Here is a 22,732-nt window from a genome sequence, read left to right as displayed (position 1 = left end):
ACAGTCTTCACAATGGAAAATGCTAGCAGAAAGCCAGACATGCATGAGTGTCAGGGGACAGAAGTAAGTGTAATTACTATAACTAAGATGAAGGTGCTTGGGAAGCTGAAAAGTCTGAAGGTAGATAAGTCACCTGGATCAGATGGACCACATCCCAGGGTTCTGAAATAGGTAGCTGAAGAGATTGTGGGGGCATTAGTAGGGATCTTTCAAGAATTACTAGATTTTGGAATAGTTACTGAGATCTGGAATATTGCAAATGTCACTCTGCTCTTTAAGAAGGAAGGGAGGCAGAAGAAAGGAAATTATAGGCCAGTTAGCCTGACCTCAGTGGTTGGAAAATTGTTGGCAGCTATTATTAAGGATAAGGTTATGGTGTACATGATAAAATCAGCTAAAGTCAGTATGGCTTTCTAAAGGGGAAACCTTGCCTGAAAAATGTGTTGGGAGTTCTTTGAGGCAGGATAGACAAAGAAGATTCAGTGGATGTTGTTTATTTGGATTTTCAGAAGGCCTTTGACAAGGTGCCACACACAAGGGTGCTAAACGAGCTAAGAGCCCATGGTATTACAGGAAAGGTACAAGCATGGATAGAAGATGGGCTGAATGGCAGAAACTAAAGAATGGGAATATAGGGGGCCTTTTCTGGTTGGCTGCAGGTGATGAGTGATGTGCCATAGGGGTTGGTGTTGGTGCCACTCCTTTCCACATTATATGAAGGAATTGATGCCTTTGTGGCCAAATGTGCAAATTATACAAAGATAGTTGGAGAGACAGGTAGTGTTGAGGAAGCAGAGAGTCAGTAGAAGGACTTGGACAGATTGAGAGAATCGGCAAAGAAGTTGCAGATGGAATATAGTGTAGGGAAGTACATTGGTCATGAACTTTGGTGAAAGGAATAAAGGCAATTTTCCAAATAGGGAGAAAATTAAAAAATCAGAAGTGCAAAGGGACTCACTCTGCAAGTTAAACTTTAGGGAATCCTAAAGGTTAACATTCATGAAAGCACTCATTTCAAGAGGACTGGGATATAAAAGTAAGGAGGTAATCCTGAGGCTTTGTAAAGCATTGGTCAGACCACACTTGGAGTATTGTGCGCAGTTTGGGGCCCTTTATCTAGGAAAGGGTGTACTGACATTGGAGAGGGTCCCGAGGAAATGCGTGAGAGTGATCCCAGGAATGAAAGGGTTATGAGGACCAGTTCATTGCTCTGGGACTGGACACTCTGGAGCTTAGAAGAATGAAGGGAGGAAGGGAATCTCTTTGAAACCTATCAAATAATGAAGGGCCCAGATAGAATGGATGTTGGGAAGATTTTTCTTATAGGGCCAGAGGGCACAGCCTCAGAATAGAGGGGTGTCCATTTAGAATAGTTACAAGGAAATATTTCTTTAGCTAGAGTGTGGTGAATCTGTGGAATTTGTTGCCACAAAGAGCTGTGCAGGTCAAGTCAATTAGCTGATTTAAAGCAGAGATTGTTAGGTTCTTGACTAGTAAGGGTGTCAAAGGTTATGGGGAGATGGCAGGAGGATGGGGTTGAAATGGATTACAAATCAGCCAAGATGGAATGGTGGGGCAGACTCAATGGACCAAATGACCTAATTCTACTACTATGTTTTATAGCTTTATAATAGCACAAAAGTGCTACTCCAATCATAATAGTCATACCAGTCATCTAAAATACTATTTATATTAAAAAGGTACTTTTAATAGAGATAAATTGCTCCATTTATCATTAAATAACCCCCTTTGCCTCCTTCCCCTGTTCTCCAATTCTGCCAGGCTTAGTAACTGAAGACCAGGAGCTGGACTTTGTTATCATAGGCTATTTGAAATGCACACTATTGGGAGCATTTAATAAGAACTGGGAGCTTACCCCCACTATACCCCCCCCCCCCACACACACCTATAACAACCGTAGGAACCAGTTATTTCGGGCAGATGGGGCTCATCTAGCTCTGACCTCAAACCAACTCTGCCTTGCGGCTATACCCATTCATGGAGAAGACTTCGGGAATAAACCCCGAGGAAAAATTCGGAGCTGGAGTCCAGTGCAGACCGGCAACTCTTGCGACGCTGCTGGTGCCAAGCTGTATTGGTCTCTGCCCTTCATCAGCTGCGTGAGCAACGGCTACCTCGCGATATCGTACTGCCCTCGCTGCGCATCGACTTCAATGCGGACAGCTAGGACGCAACATTCATAGTATCCCCGACCAATGGAAGGCCTCGTGTCTGAAATCATTAACTACACATTTTGGAGAAGTAACTGTGGAATTTACTGTATTCCGAGCATTAAACGACAGCAGCCGGCTGGAATTGACCAGGCATTCCAGGATTTAGTGTAGTATTCAGAAGGGACCTGGGGTGGAGGGGCTTGCACACGGAACTCCCAGCCGCTGGTCGCTTCTGCGGGCTGGAAGAGACCGCGTACCACGTGTACTGTACAAGGAGTATGCAGCCTTTTTCACGTTTATTCGAGGGAGCTGCTCCTTGCCTTCTGGGTGCATTTTAGCCTCACCACCTTCATATTTGCTCATCCGGTACGGAGACGGACGAGGGAGGAGGATGTTAGTAAACTTGCTCTTTGGGGCTACCGGGGGGTCCTGGAGGCTGACTGATTATCCGGGGCTGTGTTCGTGCCCGGGCAACCCTGGAGAAAGAACACACGGTGTCCTCGGGGACTATGGAGGTGTTCCGGTACCGATGGACACCACAGAGAATAAATGACATCCTCGGTCAGGATGTGGAACGTTTTAATTTAGTCTGTTTTACTTACTGTCTCGTGTTTTTGTTGTCGTGATGTCGAAGTTGCCGCAGATGAATTTTCGTAAACCAGGAAGGGATAAATGGCATTTTGGATGAGGATGGGAACATTTTAATTTATATCCTGTTAGTTATCATTGTTTCTAGAGCTTTTGTTATAATAATGTAGAAGTTGGGGAAAAGCCGAATAGAAAAAGGGGTGGTTCGGATTGGCCACGCCTTGCTTGCGACACGGTTCTGTCCAGGGAGAAGAGGGCTGGAAGCTGAGGACAGCCGCAGAGAATTGTCTGCGTGCATTGGGTGAGGTGCAGAGACCGGAGGGACTTTCACTCAGACTAAAAGTAAACTGGTTCTCAGGGGAACAGAAAGAATAAAGCCAGTCTGACCCCGGGGAGGGGTGGGGGGTGCTTGGGAACCACTGTCCAGTTTGACCCCGACATTGAGAGGAAAACCACGACCTCGGAGGAAGACGAGCCTCCCCCCGCAAGGGGAGAGAAAATCTGCCCAGCCCCTCCCCTGGAGAGCCAGTGTCCATTCCGACGCCGGTGGTGGGAGAAAACCCTGTCCAGTCCGAACCGCAGGTGGGAGGAGACAGATTGTCCAGTCCGACCCCGGAGGGGAGGGGAGGAGAGGAGAGGAGCCAGTGTCTAGACTCAGACGGGGAGAAGAACCAGAGTCAGTCTGACGCCAGGCTTTAGAATCTATCCGCTTGAGACAGAGAGAGGGACCGGTCTCAGTTTAATCCGAGAGTCTCCTTCAGCAAGAGGAGCATAACGGTCCAATTTGAGAACAGAACGGGATCCATCCTAACCCGGGAAAGAAAGTGCTAGGAGAGGGGTGGGGTGTTATTTCTCTTTATATCGCGTTGGAGCGCTTTCCCCTTAAACTTTCGGAGTATGGGAGTCGGCGCGTCACTTCAGGAACTCGCCGCTGCCGGTCAGCCGGACAGCCGAGGGGAAAGCGAGGGGCAGAACCATGAGACCAGCGACCACCACTCGGATGAAGGGGCAGACGGCAAGGTGAGCGACGGAAGAAGGGAGTTAACAGTCAGAGCTGCTGCTGTGTGTGTGTGTGGCTGTAGGGCGAGATCAGGATCAGACTGGGAGACTTTGGTAAATGGTACAGTGAAAAAGCGTTTGTTTGCATGCTATCAGAGTACAAAAAGAAAAATGCAGAATATAATGTTACAGTTACAGAGAAATTACAGGTTAACAGTGACCCACTGATCTCGTTTCACAAGTAGCCGCCTCCTCCAGTTCACACCCTCCTCTTCCCACCCCACTCCCTTCTGCCCCAATATCCTCCCCAGGATCTAACCTCTAGTATTATAAATAGTATCACAATATAGAATTCACCCTGCAGTTTGAGAGAGACAGAAGCTGAAATCAGATGTGTATTATAGTGGAGTGAAGGGAAGAACAGAGGCATGAGAGAGGAACAGGCCAAAATTGATTGGAAGGGATAATGGCTGGAGTTACTGGGAACAATTTGGAAGGTGCAGGGTAGATAAATCCCAGTATGATGGAGAAGAAGTGTTCTAAATGAAGAATGGACAACTGAAGTCAAAGACAACATAAAAGCAAAAGAGAGGGCATATAACAGCAAAAATTAGTGGGAATCTAGAAGATTGGGATGCTTTTAAAAACCAACGGAAGTCAACTAAAAAAGCAATAAGGATAGAAAAGAGGAAATATTGAGACAAGCTGGAAAATGATAAGGAGAGGTAACAATGAGGAACAAAGAAATGGATGGTCCCAATAATTATTTTGTCAGTTTTCACTGTAATACACAAGTGTTATGGCGGAAATTCAAATGTCAGGGGCAGAAGTGAGTGTAGTCATTCTTACTAAAGAGAAGGTGCTCAGGAAAGCACGGAAATAGGTGAGTCTTGACCTGATGGACTACACCCTGATTTTGGAATGGTTGTGAAGGACTAGAAACTGCACTCTTTAAGAAGAGAAGGAAGCAGAAGATGGGAGATTGTAGGTCAGTTAGTCTGACCTCAGTGGTTGGTGAGATGTTGGAGTCTATTATTAAAGATGAGGTTTTAGGATGTTTGGAAACACATGACAAAGTAGGCTGAAGTCAGCATGGATTTCTTCAGGGGAAATCTTGCCTGACAAATCTGTTGGATTTCTAGAGGAAGAGTCAAAGGAAAGGCAGTGGATGTTGTACGCTTGGATTTTCAGGGAAGGCCTTTGACAAGGTGCCACACATGTGGCTGCTTAACAACATAAGAGCCCATGGTACTACAGGAAAGTTACTAGCATGGATAGAGATTGGTTTGACTGGCAGGAGGCAAAGAATAGGAATAAAGGGGACCTATTCTGGTTGGCTGCTGGTGACGTGTATCACGAGGCAGTATTGAGACAGCTTCTTTTCACATTGTATGTCAATGATTTGGAGGATGAAATTGATGGCATTGTGGCTAGGAGTGCTGGCAATACAAAGTTAGGTGGAGGGGCAAGAAGTGTTGAGGAAGCGGGAGTCTGCAGGATGTAGACAAGTTGGACAAAGAAGTGGCAGATGGAATACAGTGTAGGGAATGTATGGTCATGTACTCTGGTAGAAGAAATAAAGGCATAGACTATTTTCTAAATAGCGAGCAAATTCACAAACCAGAGGTGCAAGGGACTTGGGAGTCCTCATGCAGGATTCCCTGAAGGTTAACTTACAAGCTGAGTTGGTGGTGTGGAAGGCAAATGCAATGTTTGCATTAATTTTGAGAGAACTAGAATATAAAAGCAAAGACATAATTTTGAGACTTTATAAGGCTTCGGTCAGACCGCACTTGGAGTATTCTGAGCAGTTTTGGGCCCCTTATCTAAGAAAAGATATGCTAGCATTGGAGAGGTTCCAGAGGCAGCTCACGAGAATAATCTCAGGAATGGAAGGGTTAATGTATGAGAACTGTCTGATGGCTCTGGGCCTGAACTCATTGTTTAGAAGAATGAGGGGTATCTCATTGAAATGTATTGAATATTGAAAGATCTAGATAGAGTGGGCGTGGAGAGGACATTCCTATAGCTGGAGAGTCTAGGACCAGAGGGTACGGCTTTGGAATAGAAGGATGTTACTTTATAACAGAGATGAGGAATTTCTTTAGCCAGAGGGTGGTGAATCTATGGAATTCACTGCTGCAGATGGCTGTGGAGGCCAATAAGTTGATAGGTTCTTGATTAGAAAGGGTCTCAAAGGTTAAGAGGAGAAGGCAGAATTAACATCAGATTCAGGTTTAATATCATCACATATGTCATGAAATTTGTTAGCAGCAGTACAATGAAATACATGATAATACAGGAAAAATAATTAAATCAATGCAGTAACTGTATATATGTGTATTAAATATTTAAGTTAAAAATAGTGCAAAAACAAATAATAAAAGCGAATGAATTCAATGTCCATTTAGGAATCGGATGGCAGAAGGAAAGAAACTGTTCTTGAATCGCTGAGTGTGTGTCATCAGGCTTCTGTATCTCCTGCTTGATGGTAACAGTGAGAAGAAGGCATGTTCTGGGTGATTGGGGTCCTTAATGATGGACACCACCTTTCTGAGGCACCACTCCTTGAAGATGTCTTGGATACTATGGAGGCTAGTACCCAAGATGGAGTTGACTAATTTTATAGCTTTCTGTAGCCCCCTCCCCCCATACCAGTCACTGACGCAGCCTGTCAGCATGCTCTCCGTGATACATCTCTGGAAGTTTTCAAGTGTTTTTAGGTGACAAACCAAATCTCCCCAAACTCCTAATGAAATATAACCACAGGAGAATGAGGTTGAGAGGGATAATAAATCAGCCATGATGGAATGGCGAAGCAGATTTGCTGGGCCAAATGGTCTAATTCTGCTCCTAAATTTTATGGTATTATAGTGTTAACTTATAGACTTTGCTGTTCAGTGCCACAACACATGCAGGAATACCCTGATCCCAATTTTACTCTATATTCTACATGCTTTTTAGTAAGCAGTGGGTCTGATAACTTGCACTGTCACTGTGAATTTTAACTGAACAATTTGGGTAGTTTGATGTTAATCTCTTACTAGTTTGCTTAAGCATAAATATTTTCTGCTGACCATTTACTGCCATATGACATTTGCAGTCATTATGTCTGTGAGAGATGGTCTTGCATTTCCCACTCTTATCCAAACCCAGCATCAACAGGACTGTTGTTTATTTGGAAGAAATGTTCTAATTGAAATGGGACAAGTGACCTTGCATTCATTCTTGCTTATTGGGAACATGTATAAATTGCATTTGGATTAAAATTGTTTAGTAGTGTGCTCATACCTCTCTTGAGAACCTTCAGCCATAACTTTCTATGCAATGGGGCTTATTAGCAAGCCTGTTTCATTCAGAAGACTGAACTGTGAGTGAACCTAATGCAATAATTGTTGGAGACATCTGCACTTCAGAGCAGTTTCTGTTTAGTTTTAAGCAGATGAAATTCTGTCACAAAATGAATCAGTTTATTTCACCGTATTTAATGTTATTCCACTTGAAACAAGTAATTGTCTGCCTTCTCTGGGGAAGAAAAGAGTTGATTTGAACCATAGACGCAAGAGATTCTGCAGATGCTGGAAATTTTGAGTGACAGACACAATGCTGAAGGAATTCGACAAATCATGCACTATCTATGGAGGGGAATAAATGGTCAACATCATGAAGGGCCGTGGCTTGAAACTTTGACCGTTAGTTCACCTACATAGATGCTGCTTGACTGGCTGAGTTCATTTAGCACCTTGTGTCTATTGACAAGAAGTGAACTGGGCTGAGAAGTGACAGGTGGAGTTCAACCCAGAAATAAGTGAAGCAGAATTTCTCCCTCTGGTATTTTTTTTCTTTTTATTTTCTTCTCCCCTCCCCCTTCCCTCTTCTATTCCCCACTCTGGCCTCTTACTGCTTCTCGCTTGCCTATCACCTCTCCCTGGCGCCCCTCCTTCACTTTCTCCTATGGCCCACTCTGCACTATTATCAGGTTGCTCCTTTTCCAGCCCTTTGCCTTTCCCACCAACCTATCACCTTCTTGCTGATCTTCCCATCCCCCACATTTTTTATTCTAGAGTCTTCCCTCTTCCTTTCCAGTCTTGTTGAAGGGTATTGGCCCAAAACATCAGCTGCTTATTCCTTTCCATAGATGCTGTCTGACCTGCTGAGTTCCTCCAGCATATTGTGTGTGTTGCTCTAGATTTCCAGCATCTGCAGAACATCTTGTGTTTATAAAGTGTGAATTGATTCATTTTGGAAGATCAAATTTGAAGGTAGAATGCAGAGTTCATGGATTATTGGCAGGATGGTGGAACAGAGGGATCATTGGGCCCATATCCATAGATCCCTCAAAGTTGCTGCACTAGTTGATAGGATTGTTAACGCGACATATGGTCTTCATGAGTCAGGAGACTCAGTTCAAGAGTCAAGAGGTACTATTGCAGCTCTATAAAACCTTGTTTAGACCACACTTGCAATATTGTGTTTAGTTCCGGTTGCTTCATTATAGGAAGGATGTGGAATCGTTAGAGAGGGTGTAGAGGATGTGTACCAGGATTCTGCCTGGATTAGAGGGCACATCTTATGAAGATAGGTTGAACAAGCTAGGGCTTTTCTTTTTGGAGTGAAGGAGGATGAGAGTTGACTTGATAGAAGTGTACAAGATGATAAGAGGCATAGACTGAGTGGGTAGCCAGTTTCTTTTTCCCCAGGACAGAAATGGTTAATACAAGGGTGCAGAATTTTAAGGTAAGCATGGAGGATTGTAGGTAGATGTCAGAGGGAAGTTCTGTGCACAGAGTTAGTGGGTGGATGTGTCCTTGCCGTAGGTCCTGCTAGAGACAGATATGTTCATCATCATGTGCCATGTTGTATGACTCTTCAGAGATTGTCTGCCTGGCATCAGTGTTCACATAACCAGGACATGTGATATACACCAACTGCTCATATGGCCATCTACCACCTGATCCTGCGGCTTCACGTGACCCTGATCAGGGTGATAATCAGGTGCTACACTTTGCCCAATGGTGACCTGCAGGCTAATGGAGGGAAGGAGTGCCTTTGGTAGAGACGTATATTCACCCTGCCACCCAACAGATACATTAGAAGCTTTTAAAAAAAACAACTCCTGGATGATAGAAAAATGGAGGGCTATATAGGAATGGAGGGTTAGATTGATATGGGAGTAGATTAAAAGGTTGCACAACATCATGGGCTGAAGGGTCTGTATAGTTGCTGCTAGCAAACTTTTATCTTGGTGAAAAGCTGGGTGTACATTTGAGTTACAGATACATGTTCTGACTCATCAGCAGGTCTCCAAACCACCTGTCTCCTGATCATGAATTAAGAATCTATGCGCCAAATTGTACAAAAACAGAATAAAGTCAATTTTATACAATTAGTCTAAGGCAATTTAATGCTTCGCTTTCAATGACCAATTGCTGACTTCTACTGCCTATAACTCTATTGTACCTCGTTTTGAGCACAGTGACGCAGAAGTTAACAACACTTTACAGTACCAGAGAGCCAGGTTCAATTCCATTGATGGCTGTTTGTATTTTCTCCCCTTCACCATTCAGGTTTCCTCCAGGTGCTCTGATTTCCCCTCACATTTCAAAGATGCACAGATTACTGAGGGTTAGTAAGTTGTGGGTTTGCTTTGTTGGTGTGGGAACCATGGTGAGACTTGTGGGCTGCCAAGCACACCATAGAACGTAGAAATTCACAGCACATTACAAGCCCGTCAGCCCACAATGTTGTGCTGACCATGTAACCTACTCTGGAGACTGTCTAGAATTTCCCTACCGCATCGCCCTCTGTTTTTCTAAGCTCCGTGTACCTATCTGAGAGGCTCTTAAAAGACCCTATTGCATCCACTTCCACCCCTGCTGCTGGCAGTGCATTCCATGCACCCACCGCTTCCTGTGTGAAAAACTTATCCCTGACATCTTCTCAGTACCTATTTCCAAGCACCTTAAAACTATGCCCCCTCGTATTAGCCATTTCAGCCCTGGGAGAAAGCCTCTGACAATCCACATGATCAATGCCCCTCATCATACATCCTTGGACTATGTTGGTCATTGATGCAAGTGGTGCATTTTACTCTATGTTTCAATGTACATGTGACAAATAAAAGTTAATATTTATAGATGCCAATGCTTGAACTGCTGTTTTATTCCATTTGGTCCTTGATTTTATGTAAGTGTAGAATTCATTCTGTGCCCACCGGTGGGCAGAAAATCAGTTAAAAAACTTCGGTGACTCTGCGTTGGATCAAGGAGGAATCAGCCCAGGATATTTAACTCTGTCTCTGCCTTTGCCCTAGGGATTATTTGTAGAGGTTAAATATTCTTTGTTCTAGCTGCAATTGTAGGCAAAAGAGAAGAGTTGGCTCTATTATTTGCAAGATTTGTTGATGCTCTCTTTGTTCTCAGTAAGATGGTTGAATTTGCAGTATGAGGAAATGTATACGTCTGCTGAAAGAGGATTTTATCTTCAGTCATAAATTTTGGAACCTTGGGATGTCAGAATTCACATAATCGCAAGTTTATGGGCTTTATGTTGGAAGCTAGGGAACCACCTTTTTCTTACAGATTTTTCTAAAGTAATGGTATGACTGTGACTGGGTGGTCAGTGGTATTGGCTTGGGTTAGCCTGGGGCACTAAGAACTCGTCATCCAATTATGTCATGGTGCATTTTGTATCCAGTGTAGGTGGCAAGTTGCAGTCAGATTAAATGTCAACCACTGAAACAGCACCCCCAATCAGTATCCCATTGAGTATGTCCACATAGGTTTTGTGTGTGGTGTGGTTAAACCCACTAACGTTTGACCAGTTCCACTGAGCAATGACTATTGTGCCTGCGGGGTTGTGCCAGTATTTAATGTGTAAGAGGTTTGTGGAGATGTATGTGAGAAGGTAGCAATGGTGGAGTACTTGAATTTCTTGAGACTGCTTGTTTATTTCTGTTTTAAGTTCATCTTGATGAGAACCAACAACCTGATGAGCATTTGACACCTAGGATAATACCGTTCTAGTATTAATTCAGAAATGGTTTGGTAAATCTTAACTACTTAGAAATGATTGTTGAATGCTCAGTGTCTCTCTCTACTTCAGAGTAGGACTTCCACAGTGAAGTAGTCACCTTCACCTCAATCCTCACTGAGGTAATCACAACCATAAAGCATCAAAAGGAATTTTTTTTTAAAGAGGTAGCTTGTAGATGCTGGAAATCTATAACAAAGCTAAAAAGATCTGGCCAGCATCTTTCAATAACCTTTGGTTTTGCTTCAAATCCATTCTGAATTTGGCTGCCCTTTTCAAGTTCTAAGCTTTGTGCAATTCCATCCAAAGGACTGAAGAGCACAGGTCCGGTCTGAAATGTCATCTGTTTATTCCTTTCCATAGGTGCTGCCTGACCTACTGAGTTCCTCCAGAATTTTGTGTTGCTCTGAAGAGTACAGATCTTTGTATGTGCTGGACTCGTGTGCTCTCAGAGAAGCCTGGCAGACTTTTCTTTCTGCATGTGGCTGCTGCACGTTCATCAAACTTTAAACAGCACAAGAGTTGACAGGAGGATAAGGAATGTGCAGATCACTTGCCACCTAGCTGTAAAATTTCTGCAAAATATTTGTCTAATTAAATGCTGCTCATCTGATCTTTGGTGTTGTCCTTGCAAGACATAATGTACCAAAATGGAACACTATCTAAAGGGTATGAAATTCTCAGTTTTCAAATCTTTCTATGGCCTCTTCTCTCTCCAGTCAGCTCCAGCCCTGTCTACCTTCTTGTGGACAGGAAGGATTCTAGAAGTTTCTCCAGATAAGTAGAAGCAGTTGCCAAGCTATTGTGTCAGTTAGAAGTGGAACCTCTGTACGAAGGGAATGTTGCTGTTATTAATGTGGAGTACTACAGGTACTGGGAACTTGGAGTGAAAGATCAAACTGTTCCAGGAACTTCAGTCAAGCAGCGTCTGAGGGGCGAAGGGCTGGTTGACATTTTGGCCATGACCAACAACGGTGCGTGGGTGGGGTGTTATGAGGTAGCAGGTGATGGGGGGAGTTGAATGAGTTAGGGGATGGACAGGTGGAGAAAGTAGGGACAAAATCTGGTGAATAGGTGGAAATAAGGCGAGGTCAAATGGTCACATTGAGGAAGGGGCTTAGGAAGGGTAGGTGGAAGGATTGTTTCCTGTCTGATTTCACCTGTCACATGTCAGCCTCTGTCTCGAAACTCCCCCCTTCCCTATCCTCACTTGGCTGTATCTGCCTATCACCCTCACCTCACCCGGTCCAACCTATCACCATCTGCCTTCTCACCTCTATCACCCCTCCCTCTCATCTCTTTAGTCTAGTTAGATTCCCTCTAACCCCTCAGTACTGACGCAGGGTGTCAGTCTCCACAGATGCTGCTCGGCCTACAGAATTCTTCAGTTTTGCTTTTGCTGCAGTCATTTTGGCACCAGAGTTTGATGGCAATCTGAGGAGGATTAAGAATATTCCAAAGGCTTTGGTGGAGAAAATTGTAATACCTATATTAACAGAGAAACATTTGTCACAATAGGAGATAGGTGAGCAAAAACCGAGAGGGGTGAAAGGTCTGCAGTCTAGAAATTTGTGCATGTAGCTGCGTAGCTGAGGAGCTGCAGCTGACCGAGTGGCACCTTAAAGCAAGTGCATTTCCAGAACAAATTGGGGGGTTCATTTAGAAGTAATTATTAAGCATTTTAAAGCTAGCCATAATATTTTCTAACGAGAGAGGCACAAATGAATGGCAAACTGAATATTGATTGGCTAAACTCACTGTTGGTGTTTGAACATTGAACTCTACAGCACAGTACAGGCCCTTCATCCCACAATGTTCTGCTGACCTTCTAACTTACTCCAAAATCAGCCTAACCCTTCCCTCCTAAATAGCCCTCCATTCTTATAGTTCTATCTAATAGTTTCTTAAATGTTCCTGTTATATCTGCCTCTACCCCCAGCCCTGGCAGGGCATTCCACACACCCACCACTTTGTGTGTTTATATTAAAAAAATAATTAACTTTGGCATCCCCTCTATACTTCCCTCTAGTCATCTTAAAGTTATACCCCTCATATTCGTAATTTCTATCCTGCGCAAAAGTCTCTGGCTGTCCACTCGATCTATGCCTCCTATCGTCTTATACACCTCTATCAAGTTATCGCTCATCCTCCCCACTCCAAAGAGAAAAGCCCTAGCTCGCTTAACCTTTCCTCATAAGACATGCTCTCTAATCTGTCTAGATTCAATATTCTGTACAATCAGAATAGAATTTTGGGTACGAAGTTGTTTAGCCTTTCGGAACAAGTGATCATATCACTGTTAGACTTGAAGGGTTTTTTTAGGCGAATATATCAGTAAAAGCCATTGAATTGAATTTCAGAAAGGCAAAGTTTGTGCAGATGTGGCAAACACTTTGGAAGGTAAACTGGAAGGAACTACTTGACGTTGAGTCAGTTGAGGAACAATGGGGTCAATTTAATGAGGTAATACAAGCAGTGCAGGAAATGTTCATACCTAAGGTCGGGAGAAGCAATAAAAAAACATGGATAAATAAAGACGTACATTAAAAAATTCTTGAAGAAGAGACAGCTATGTAAAGAATACAGAAAAAATAGTAACGGTGTTAACCATGGGGCAAATGAAAATATGAGAGCTATAGTCAAGAGGGAAATTCGGATTGCCAAAAGGCAGGTTGAGAAGAATATTGCTGATAATGCTAAGATTGACCCCAAAATATTTTTTCAATACTTTGGTAAAAGAAAAGTCAAGGAGGAAGTTAAGTATATTGGGAATAATCGTGGGGTGATAAATTATGCAGAGAAAGACAGACAAATATATCCAAGGGTTCTTGGAGAGGTCTGTGATTATATATACAAACCCCCTAACATGTATTTTTCAAAAGTCGGTGAAGACTGTTGATATCCCTAAAGACTGGAAATAGGCTAACCTTGTCCAGTGTCCAAGAAAGTGACTGTACTGACCCTGGTAACTATAGGCCAGTAAGCTTAGCATGAATCGTAGGTAAGATAATGGAAGCATTAATAAAGAATGAGATGGAAAAAACAACTGATAAGAATAGTCATGTTAGCAGAAAGCTAGCATGAGTTCGGAAAGGGGAAATCATGTTTTCCTAATAAGCTGGAGTTCTATGAAGAGGCCACTAAAATCTATGATAACAATAGAGCAGTTGCTATCATTTATTTGGCCTTTCAGAAGGCTTCTGATAAGGTACCCCACAAGAGGTTAATAATGAAATTACAGGAGATAGAGATTCAGGATAAGGTGTGTGAATCGGTGCAGATTCGGCTCAAAAACAGAACATAACGTGTTATGGTGACAGGATCATTTTCACACACCTAGAAGATGTTAAAAGTGGTTTCCATAGGGATCAATTTTGGGGCTGCTGCTGTTTTTAAATTTACATTAATAATTTGGATAAGCACATAACAAATAAATTAGTAAAGCTAACAGATGACATAAAATCAGGGGGATGGGCTGATAACATTCAGGCAGCAGAATCAACAGTTAGATCCAAAGCAAATCCAGATGTGGGCTGATAAATGGCAGATGAAATTTAAAGTAAGTAATTGTAAAGTATTACATATAGGAAGTGGAAATATTAGATATAAATATACAATGGGGGGGGGGCCTTGAGTTAGAAAGTGCACTGTGTGAGAAGGATTTGGGCCTCCTGGTAGATCCATCACTATCAACATCTAGACAAAGCACAGAAATGATTAGGAAGGCTAATAGAATGTTGGGCTGTATACTGTAATGTGCTCAGTGGAGTTCAAGTCTAGAGACATTCTCCTTAAGCTGTATAATACACTTGTGAGGCCACACCTTGAGAACTGTGTACAATTTTGGTCTCCATATTTTGTGAGAGATATGAAGGCACTGGGGAGAGCTCAGAGAAGGGTGACTAGACTCATTCCAGGCCTGCAGGGTATGAACTATGAAGAAAGATTGAAAGAATTAAATCTTTCTAGCCTAAGTAGACGTAGAATGAGAGGAGACATGACAGAAGTGTTCAATATCATGAGGTATAAGTAACGTGGATGCCAGCTGCTACTTCAAAATTAATCCATCAATGAGGACGCAGGGCCATAGGTGGAGACTGGTTAAAATGAGATTTCTGACTAACATCAGGAAGCATTTTTTTAGATAGTGAGTGTGGACACATAGAACAAGCTACCTAGTTGTGTAGCTGAGAGTAGTACCTTAGAGACTTTCAAATCTAAACTCAGTAGTTATTTCAGCACACCATGTGAATAGGAACTTGGCAACTCTGTTGGGCTGAATGGCCTGCTCTTGGCAGAAACTTTCTAATGTTCTAACCCGAGCAGCATCCTGGTAAATCTCTGCACCCTCTCTAAAGCTTCCATATCCTTCCAATGTTGAGGTAACCAGAACTGAACACAATATTCCAAGTGTGGTCTGACCAGGGATTTTTAGAGCTGTAATGTTACTTAAACTCTTAAACTCAATACCCTGACTAATGAACGCCTTCTTAACAACCTTATCAGCTTGTTCAGAAAATTTGAGGGACCATTGAGTGTGGGCCCCAAGATTCCTCTGTTCCTACACACTGCTAAAAATCCAGCCTTTAACCCTGTATTATGCCTTCCAATTCAACCTTCCAAGTGAACTCCATCTGTCACTTCTCAGCCCAGCTCTGCATCTCATCAATATCCCGTTGTAACCTACTCTACCAGGCAGAGTACGCTCCGTCTACAACTACCCTCTGCATATAACATTTATATGTTATATTGTCTATAGATGTTGAGGCAGCTGTTAAAATATAAAACCAGCACCTCTGTCAAGGTGAAGATTTTTCTTGTATACCAAAGAAACCATTACAAGCAATGATGTTTGGAAGGAGAAATGGGAATGAAAAGATCTGGACAAACTAATGAGGGGAATGGCCAAAAAAATCAACTGAAAGATGCCAATGGATATCGAAGTTAGCAATCAGTGAATATATTGTAAACGAGTCGTCTGAAGGTGAGAATAGGAAATGGTAGAACTTTAATGTGTCATTTTTCATCCAATTTCCTGTAGAAGATGTCTAAACGCCAGTGATATAATAAAACCATATTGAAATGCAGGGCATCAATGAGGTAAGGAACAATATTTGAAGTCGTCTCAGGTATCCAAGAATGCAAAATCAGAAAAATCAAGATGTTGTTTGCAATTGGCCTGATCCCAGAAGCCCCGCTTGATTGTGACTCTGATGAAAGGAATAGAGTCAAAAGGAAAATTGTGTAGACCTCTGGCTTGCAGTTGTTACTAGCATGAAAGTGAGAGATCTGTAAAATAAACATTGATTGGAAAAGGATGGATCCTGCTTGAAAATCGAAAAATGTCTGGAGCATAGCATAGAGTGTATCAACGTGAACTACATGGTCTGCCATGGTCGAATCAGACGAGAGAGAGAGGATGTGATACGTAGGAACAATAGGTATGTAGTCACTTCCAAGTTGCAGGAGGCAGGTAGCTAGGGGTTTCAGGAATGGGAAGGGAACAGGGACAGTGGCTGTTCCCCTCAATAATACACGTACTGTTTTGGATACTGATGGGTTGGACAACCTAACTGGGGAAAGCTTCAGTGACCAGATCTCTAGCACTGAAAATGGCTCTGTGGCTCAGAAGAGAAGTGGTGAGATGACTGCAGTGTTGGTAGGGGATTCAATAGAGGAGCAAACAGGACATGAAAGAGACATGCAGAAGCCTTTTTGCATCCTAGGTACTAGGGTCAGGTACCTCTTGGATTGGGTCCACAGTATACTAAAAGGGGCCGGTGACCAGCTGGAAGTTGTGGTACATATTGGTACCAACAACATGGGTAGGAAATACGATGTGACGGGAGAATACAGGAAGCTAGGCAGAAAGCTGAAAAGCAAGATCTCAAGGGTAGTAATCTCTGGATTGCTGCCTGTGTGTCGCACTGCTGAAGGTATGAATAGGATGATTTGGCAGATGAATGTGTCGCTGAGGAGTTGGTGCAGGGGACAGAGTTTCAGATTTCTATAACACTGAGATCACTTCTGAGGGAAGCCTGACCTATATAAAAAGGACAGGTTACACTTGAACCTGAGGGGGACCAATATCCTTACAGGCAGGTTTGCTAGAGCTGTTGGTGAGGGTTTAAACTAATTTGGCAGGTGGATGGGAACCAGAGTAATAGGGCAGAGGATGGGGCAGTTACTATACAAGTAGGTGCAGCTTGAAGTGAGAATGTGAGGAAGGGTCGGATATTGATGGGGCACAATTGCAGTCAATGGGATGGTTTGAAGTGGGGTGGGGTTGGTTCAACAGTCTAGAAAGTGAGGATAATGTAAAAGGGAAGGGGAATGCGGGAGAGGTTACTAAAGTCTCCCAAATCAACAAAATAAAGTTTAGAGAAGGATAAGATTTTAACTTTTGGTAACATGAAAAAATTGATGAATACAGGACTGAAGGTTTGCAGTATATGCAGTATGGTACATGATCTTGTAGAGCAGATAGAAATTGGCAGGTATGATGTGGGCAGCACTGAGTTGTGGCTGAAAGAAGATCACAGTTGAGAGCTTAACAAGTAAAATAAGTATTGTATCGAAAGGATAGGCAGTGGCATGGCTCTGTTGGTAAAAAATTAAATCAAATCCTTAGAAAAAGTGACATAGGATCAGAAGCGGGTAGATTTAAGAAACTGCAAGGGTAAAAAGACCCTAATGGGAGTTATATACAATGGGATACAAATTCCAATGGGAGACAGAAAAAAACATGTAAAAAGAACATTGTTACGATAGTCATTTCAATATGCAAGTAGATTGGGAAAATCAGGTTACTGCTGGATCACAAGAGAAAGAATTTGTGGAATGCCTACAAGATGGCTTTTTAGAGTAGCCTGTGGTTGAGCCCACTAAGGAAAAAGCAATTCTGGATTGGGTGTTGTGTATTCTTTTCTTTTTACAATATTTTTATTCAGAAGAAAAAAAACAAGATTTACAGAGTGCAACACATAGATACATCTCAACATAAATTGCGTACATTCATATATTGTAATAAAATTGATCAAAATGTTATAGCGTAACACATAAAGGTATACCACTTTGTAATCAAAAATTTAAAGATAGGTCATACATCATAAAATAAATTTTTAATATAAAAAAGTCAACCCCCTACCAACTACCAAAGAAAAAAGCTGATGGATGATAATGGATAATTAGAAAAAAAACATATTCGCTTAAGAAGAGAAGATAAAAATATACCTAAAAGTCTGTACACTGTTAAACTTTATAAATTGGAAAAGTAATTTGGGAAAGATCCCCAGGTATTTAAAAAGATTGTTTTGAATTTAAGACTGAGCAGCAGATCTTTTCTAAATTTAAATAAGACATGATATCACGTAGCCATTGAAGATGTGTAGGAGGGGTAGACTCCTTCCATTTAAGCAAGATTGCTCTTCTTGCTAAAAGAGAGATAAAAACTAAAACCTGGGGGTTAGGAGTATTTAAAGTTATATCTTCATTTGCAATAATACTAAACAAGGCAGTAAGGGGATTTGGGTCAAATTGGACCCTAAAAGTTGTGAGAAGGTATGGAATACTTCCTGCCAAAACTTTTCAATTTTAGGGCAAAACCAAAACATATAAATTAAAGAGGCATCAGCAGAGCTGCATTTATTACAAAGTGGAGAAACATTCAGATAAAAACTGAACAGCTTCTGTTTAGAAATGTAAGCCCTATGAACCACTTTAAATTGTAGAAGAGAATGATGAGCACAGAAAGATGATTTATTAACCCGTTTAAGAATTTTATTCCATCTTTCATCAGAAATCTGACAGTTTAGGTCATCCTCTCAAGCTTTTTTTATTTTATCTAATAAGTCTTGTCTAGAATCAATCAACAAGTTATAGATACTGGTAAAAGAACCATTAACAAAAGGTTTTAAATTTAAAAGGTTGTCCAGTAATTTTTTATCAGGATCTATAGGAAAAGTAGTTAATTGGAAACGTAAGAAATCTCTAATTTGAAGGTATCTGTAAAAATGTGTTTTTGGGAGTGCAAATTTAGTTGACAATTGGTCAATTGAAGCAAGAGATCCTGAGATAAACAGGTCCCAAAAACACTTAATATCTAGTTCATCCCAATCCTTAAAGACTTTGTCAGTCATGGAAGGGATAAAGAAATAATTAAGGAGAATGGGAGATGATGATGAAAAATTCGCTAAACCAAAAAATTTCCTAAATTGAGACCAAATCCTTAAAAGTTTGCTTAACAATTATGTTATCTGTTATTTTTTTTGCTGAAAAAGAAGAATATGATCCAAGAAGAGAGACAATAGAGGAATTTTTTACAGAATTAACTTCTAAGGAGACCCATGATTGGCAATCTTTACGATAAATATAATAGGACCAGAAAGTAATATTCCTTGTATTGGCAGCCCAATAGTAAAACCTAAAATTGGGTAGGGCTAATCCACCCATCTCTTTATTTCTTTGTAGGTAAACTTTACTTAAACGTGCTTGTTTATTATTCCAAATATAAGATGTTAAAATTGAATCTAAAGAATCAAAGTAGGTCTTAGGAATAAAAATAGGTAAGGCCTGAAAAAGATATAAAAATTTAGGAAGAATCTTCATTTTAATCGAATTAATACAGCCGATTAGGGATAAAGAAAGAGGAGACCATTTAGAAAGCGTCTTTTTCACATAATTCAATAAGGGGTTTAAGTTTTCTTTAAATAAGTTCTTGAAGTTTTTAGTAATTGTTACACCTAGATATGTAAATTGACGTAACAACTTGGAACGGAAATTTAGCATTTGATGACATTAGGTCATTTAAAGGAAATAGCTCACTTTTATGTAGGTTCAGCTTATATCCTGAAAAAGAACTAAACTGGGAAATTAAAGAAAGAACTGAAGGTAAAGAAGTTTCAGTGTTAGCGATAAAAAGTAAAATATCACCAGCGTATAATGAAATTTTATGAGTCATACCTTCCCTTAGTATACCAGAAATGTCCTTAGATCCTCGAAATGCTATTGCTAAGGGTTCTACAGCTAAAGCAAAAAGTAAAGGACTAAGAGGGCAACCTTGTCTAGTTCCCCGCTGTAATTTAAAGGGCTTAGAAATTTGAAAGTTAGTAATAACCTGAGCAGTAGGAGACAGGTAAATTAATTTAACCCAACGAATAAGATTAGGCCCAAAATTAAACTTTTCTAAGGTCTTACAAAGATAATTCCACTCAATCCTATCGAAGGCTTTTTCTGCATCTAAGGATAATATACACTCTGATATTTTTTTGGATGGTGAATATATCACATTCAATAACTGACATATATTAAAATGTGAGTAATGATTTTTAATAACTCCTGTCTGGTCATGTGATATAATAGATGGTAAAATATTTTCAAGTCTTCGAGCTAAGATTTTGGATGAAATGTTTGTATCAACATTTAACGAAGAAATCGGTCTGTATGAAGAACATTCAGCTGGATTTTTATTTTTTTTAAGAATAAGAGAAATAAAAGCTTCATAAAAAGATTGAGGGAGTTTACCTGATTTAAAGAACTCTGATAAAACAGAGGATGAATAAGGTGTAAGTAACGTAGTGAAAGTTTTATAAAACTCCCCAGGAAAGCCATCAGGTCCTGGGGTCTTAGCAGAATGTAAAGCATGTATAGCCTCAGCCACATCTTCATTAGAAATAGGCTGATCTAACTGTATTAGAATATCAGCAGACAATGTAGGAATGTTGATATTACTGAAAAAAGCATTCATATAGGTATCATCTGAAGAAGAGTCAGACTGATACAACTTAAGGTAAAAGTCTTTAAATACATTGTTAATTTCAGAATGGTCGGATATCTTAGTACCATTATCTTAAAAATTTTCTGTGATTTGACGATTAACTGTAAAAGATTTTAAGCGATTGGCTAATAAACTACCAGTTCTATCCCCGTGAATGTAAAATTGTAAAATCTCTCAACAGCTGTCATTCAATTGGGTAAGTCAGCAGAAGATTGTACTTGGATTGGATTTCAATCCAAGTACTTGGATCTGGAGATAGGGCATACTTTCCATCAAGATCTTTTAACATCGCTGCTAGGTCAGACCTTTCTTTGTCAGCTTTTGTCTTTATATAGGTAGAGTAAGAGATAATTTCTCCACGAATATATGCTTTAAAAGTATCCCAGACTATAGTACCAGCAGTATCTCCTTAAAATTTTTCTTTAAAGAAAAAAGTAATATGGTTTTCCAAAAACTTTAGAAAATTTTTATCAGATGACAATGATAAGTTAAAACGCCAACTTCTGTTTGGTACAGAATAAACAGTTAATCGTAAAGCCAGAAGCTCCGGTGCATGATCAGACAAAACAATCTCCTGATAATCACAGGATCGTACCCGTGGAAGCAAGTTTCTATCTATAAAAAAGTAGTCAATCCGAGAGTACATATGATGAACCTGAGAGAAATATGAATATTCCTTTTCTTGGGGGTGTAAAAAACACACGTCGAGAATACCACATTGAGATAAAAGAGATTTAAAAAGTAAGACTGATTTATTAGTGACGGGGTTTTACTTGAAGAGCGGTCTAATATAGGGTCAAGCCAAAAGTTAAAATCTCCACCCATCACTAAGGAATACCGATTCAAATCAGGCAGAAAAGAGAAAAGACGTTCAAAGAACAAGGAGTTATCTGTATTTGGAGCGTATACATTCGCAAATACGATTAAGTTTATTCTCAAGACTACCCGAAACAATAACAAAGTGCCCATTTGTATCAGAAATTACATTATGCTGATTACATATTAATATACTCAGTTTTAATGTGAAAGGTCTAAATAACCCTGTAAAACGAAATAAGATTTTCTCTTATATCCGGAAACTTAAAACTCGTATAATCCTTCTCCAAGAAACCTATATTCGTAAAGATGATATTCCACGTTCTTTCAAAGGATGGAAGGGTGTTGTGTATTGAACCAGATTTGTTTAAGGAGTTTGATGAAAAGGAGCCTTGAGGAGGTGGTGATAATATGATGGGATTCATCCTGCAGTTTGCGAGGGAGAAACTAAAATCAGATGTATCAGCACTTAGAAGGGAGGGAGGCAAAATACAGTTAGCCTGAGATCAGTAACTGGTAAGATGTTGGGTCCATTATTAAGGATGAGGTAAACACAAAGTATACTGCAGATACTATGGTCAAATCAAGACGTACAAACAAGCTAGATGAACTCAGCAGGTCGGGCAGCATCCATTGAAAGGAGCAGTCAACGTTTCGGGTCGAGACCCTTCATCAGGACTGAAGAAGGAGGGGGCAGGGGCCCTATAAGGAAGTTGGGGGGAGGGTGGAAGGTGCCAGGAGAAAAACCAATCAGAGGAAAGGTCAAGGGGTGGGGGAGGAGAAGCAGGGAGAGGATCGGCCAGAAAGGTGAAGAAGGAATGAAAGGGGAAAGCACTATGGGTAGTAGAAGAAGGCAGAATCATGAGAGAGAGGCAGCTGGAAGAGGAGGCAGAGTGAAAGTGGGATGGTGGAAGGGAGAGGGAGGGAATTACCGGAAGTTGGAGAATTCGATGTTCATACCAAGGGGCTGGAGATTACCCAGACGGTATATGAGGTCTTGCTTCTCCAACCTGAGTTTGGCCTCATCATGGCAGTAGAGGAGGCCATGTATGGAGATAACCAAATGGGAATGTGAAGCAGAGTTGAAGTGGGTGGCAACCGGGAGAGCTTGTCTGTTCCCTACACCTCCTCTCTTACCACCATTCAGGGCCCCAAACAGTCCTTCCAGGTGAGGCAACACTTCACTTGAGAGTCTGGTGGGGTAATCTGTTGCATCTGGTGCTCCCGGTATGGCCTCCTCTACATCGGCGAGACCCGATGCAGATTGGTCTTTGTCAAGCACCTCCGCTCCGTCTGCCACAAAAGACAGGGTCTCTCAGTTGCCACTCATTCAACTCTGCTTCCTATT

At 41.2% G+C, this 22,732-nt stretch overlaps 1 protein-coding gene and 1 long non-coding RNA gene across 3 annotated transcripts in view; one reads left to right on the top strand and one right to left on the bottom strand.

Annotated features, from left to right (window-relative positions):
- The window catches only part of LOC132403090 (uncharacterized), a 130,575-nt gene extending 127,619 nt beyond the window's left edge, over window positions 1-2,956 (bottom strand). For both annotated transcript variants that reach the window (XR_009515178.1, XR_009515179.1), the window contains exon 1: window positions 2,777-2,956. This is a non-coding gene — a long non-coding RNA (uncharacterized LOC132403090). The remainder of the gene's footprint in view (window positions 1-2,776) is intronic.
- A 103-nt stretch (window positions 2,957-3,059) lies between these two features.
- LOC132403085 (A-kinase anchor protein 12-like) overlaps window positions 3,060-22,732 on the top strand; it is an 80,090-nt gene continuing 60,417 nt past the window's right edge. Inside the window, exon 1 of the mRNA XM_059986364.1 lies at window positions 3,060-3,782. Within this exon, the coding sequence (XP_059842347.1) occupies window positions 3,660-3,782 (123 nt within the window). The 5' untranslated portion in view covers window positions 3,060-3,659. The remainder of the gene's footprint in view (window positions 3,783-22,732) is intronic.

Source organism: Hypanus sabinus, chromosome 12, assembly GCF_030144855.1.
Source record: "Hypanus sabinus isolate sHypSab1 chromosome 12, sHypSab1.hap1, whole genome shotgun sequence".
Classification (NCBI taxonomy): Eukaryota; Metazoa; Chordata; class Chondrichthyes; order Myliobatiformes; family Dasyatidae; genus Hypanus; species Hypanus sabinus.
Note: the sequence above shows the minus strand (reverse complement) of the source record. Positions and strands in the feature narration are given on the sequence as shown.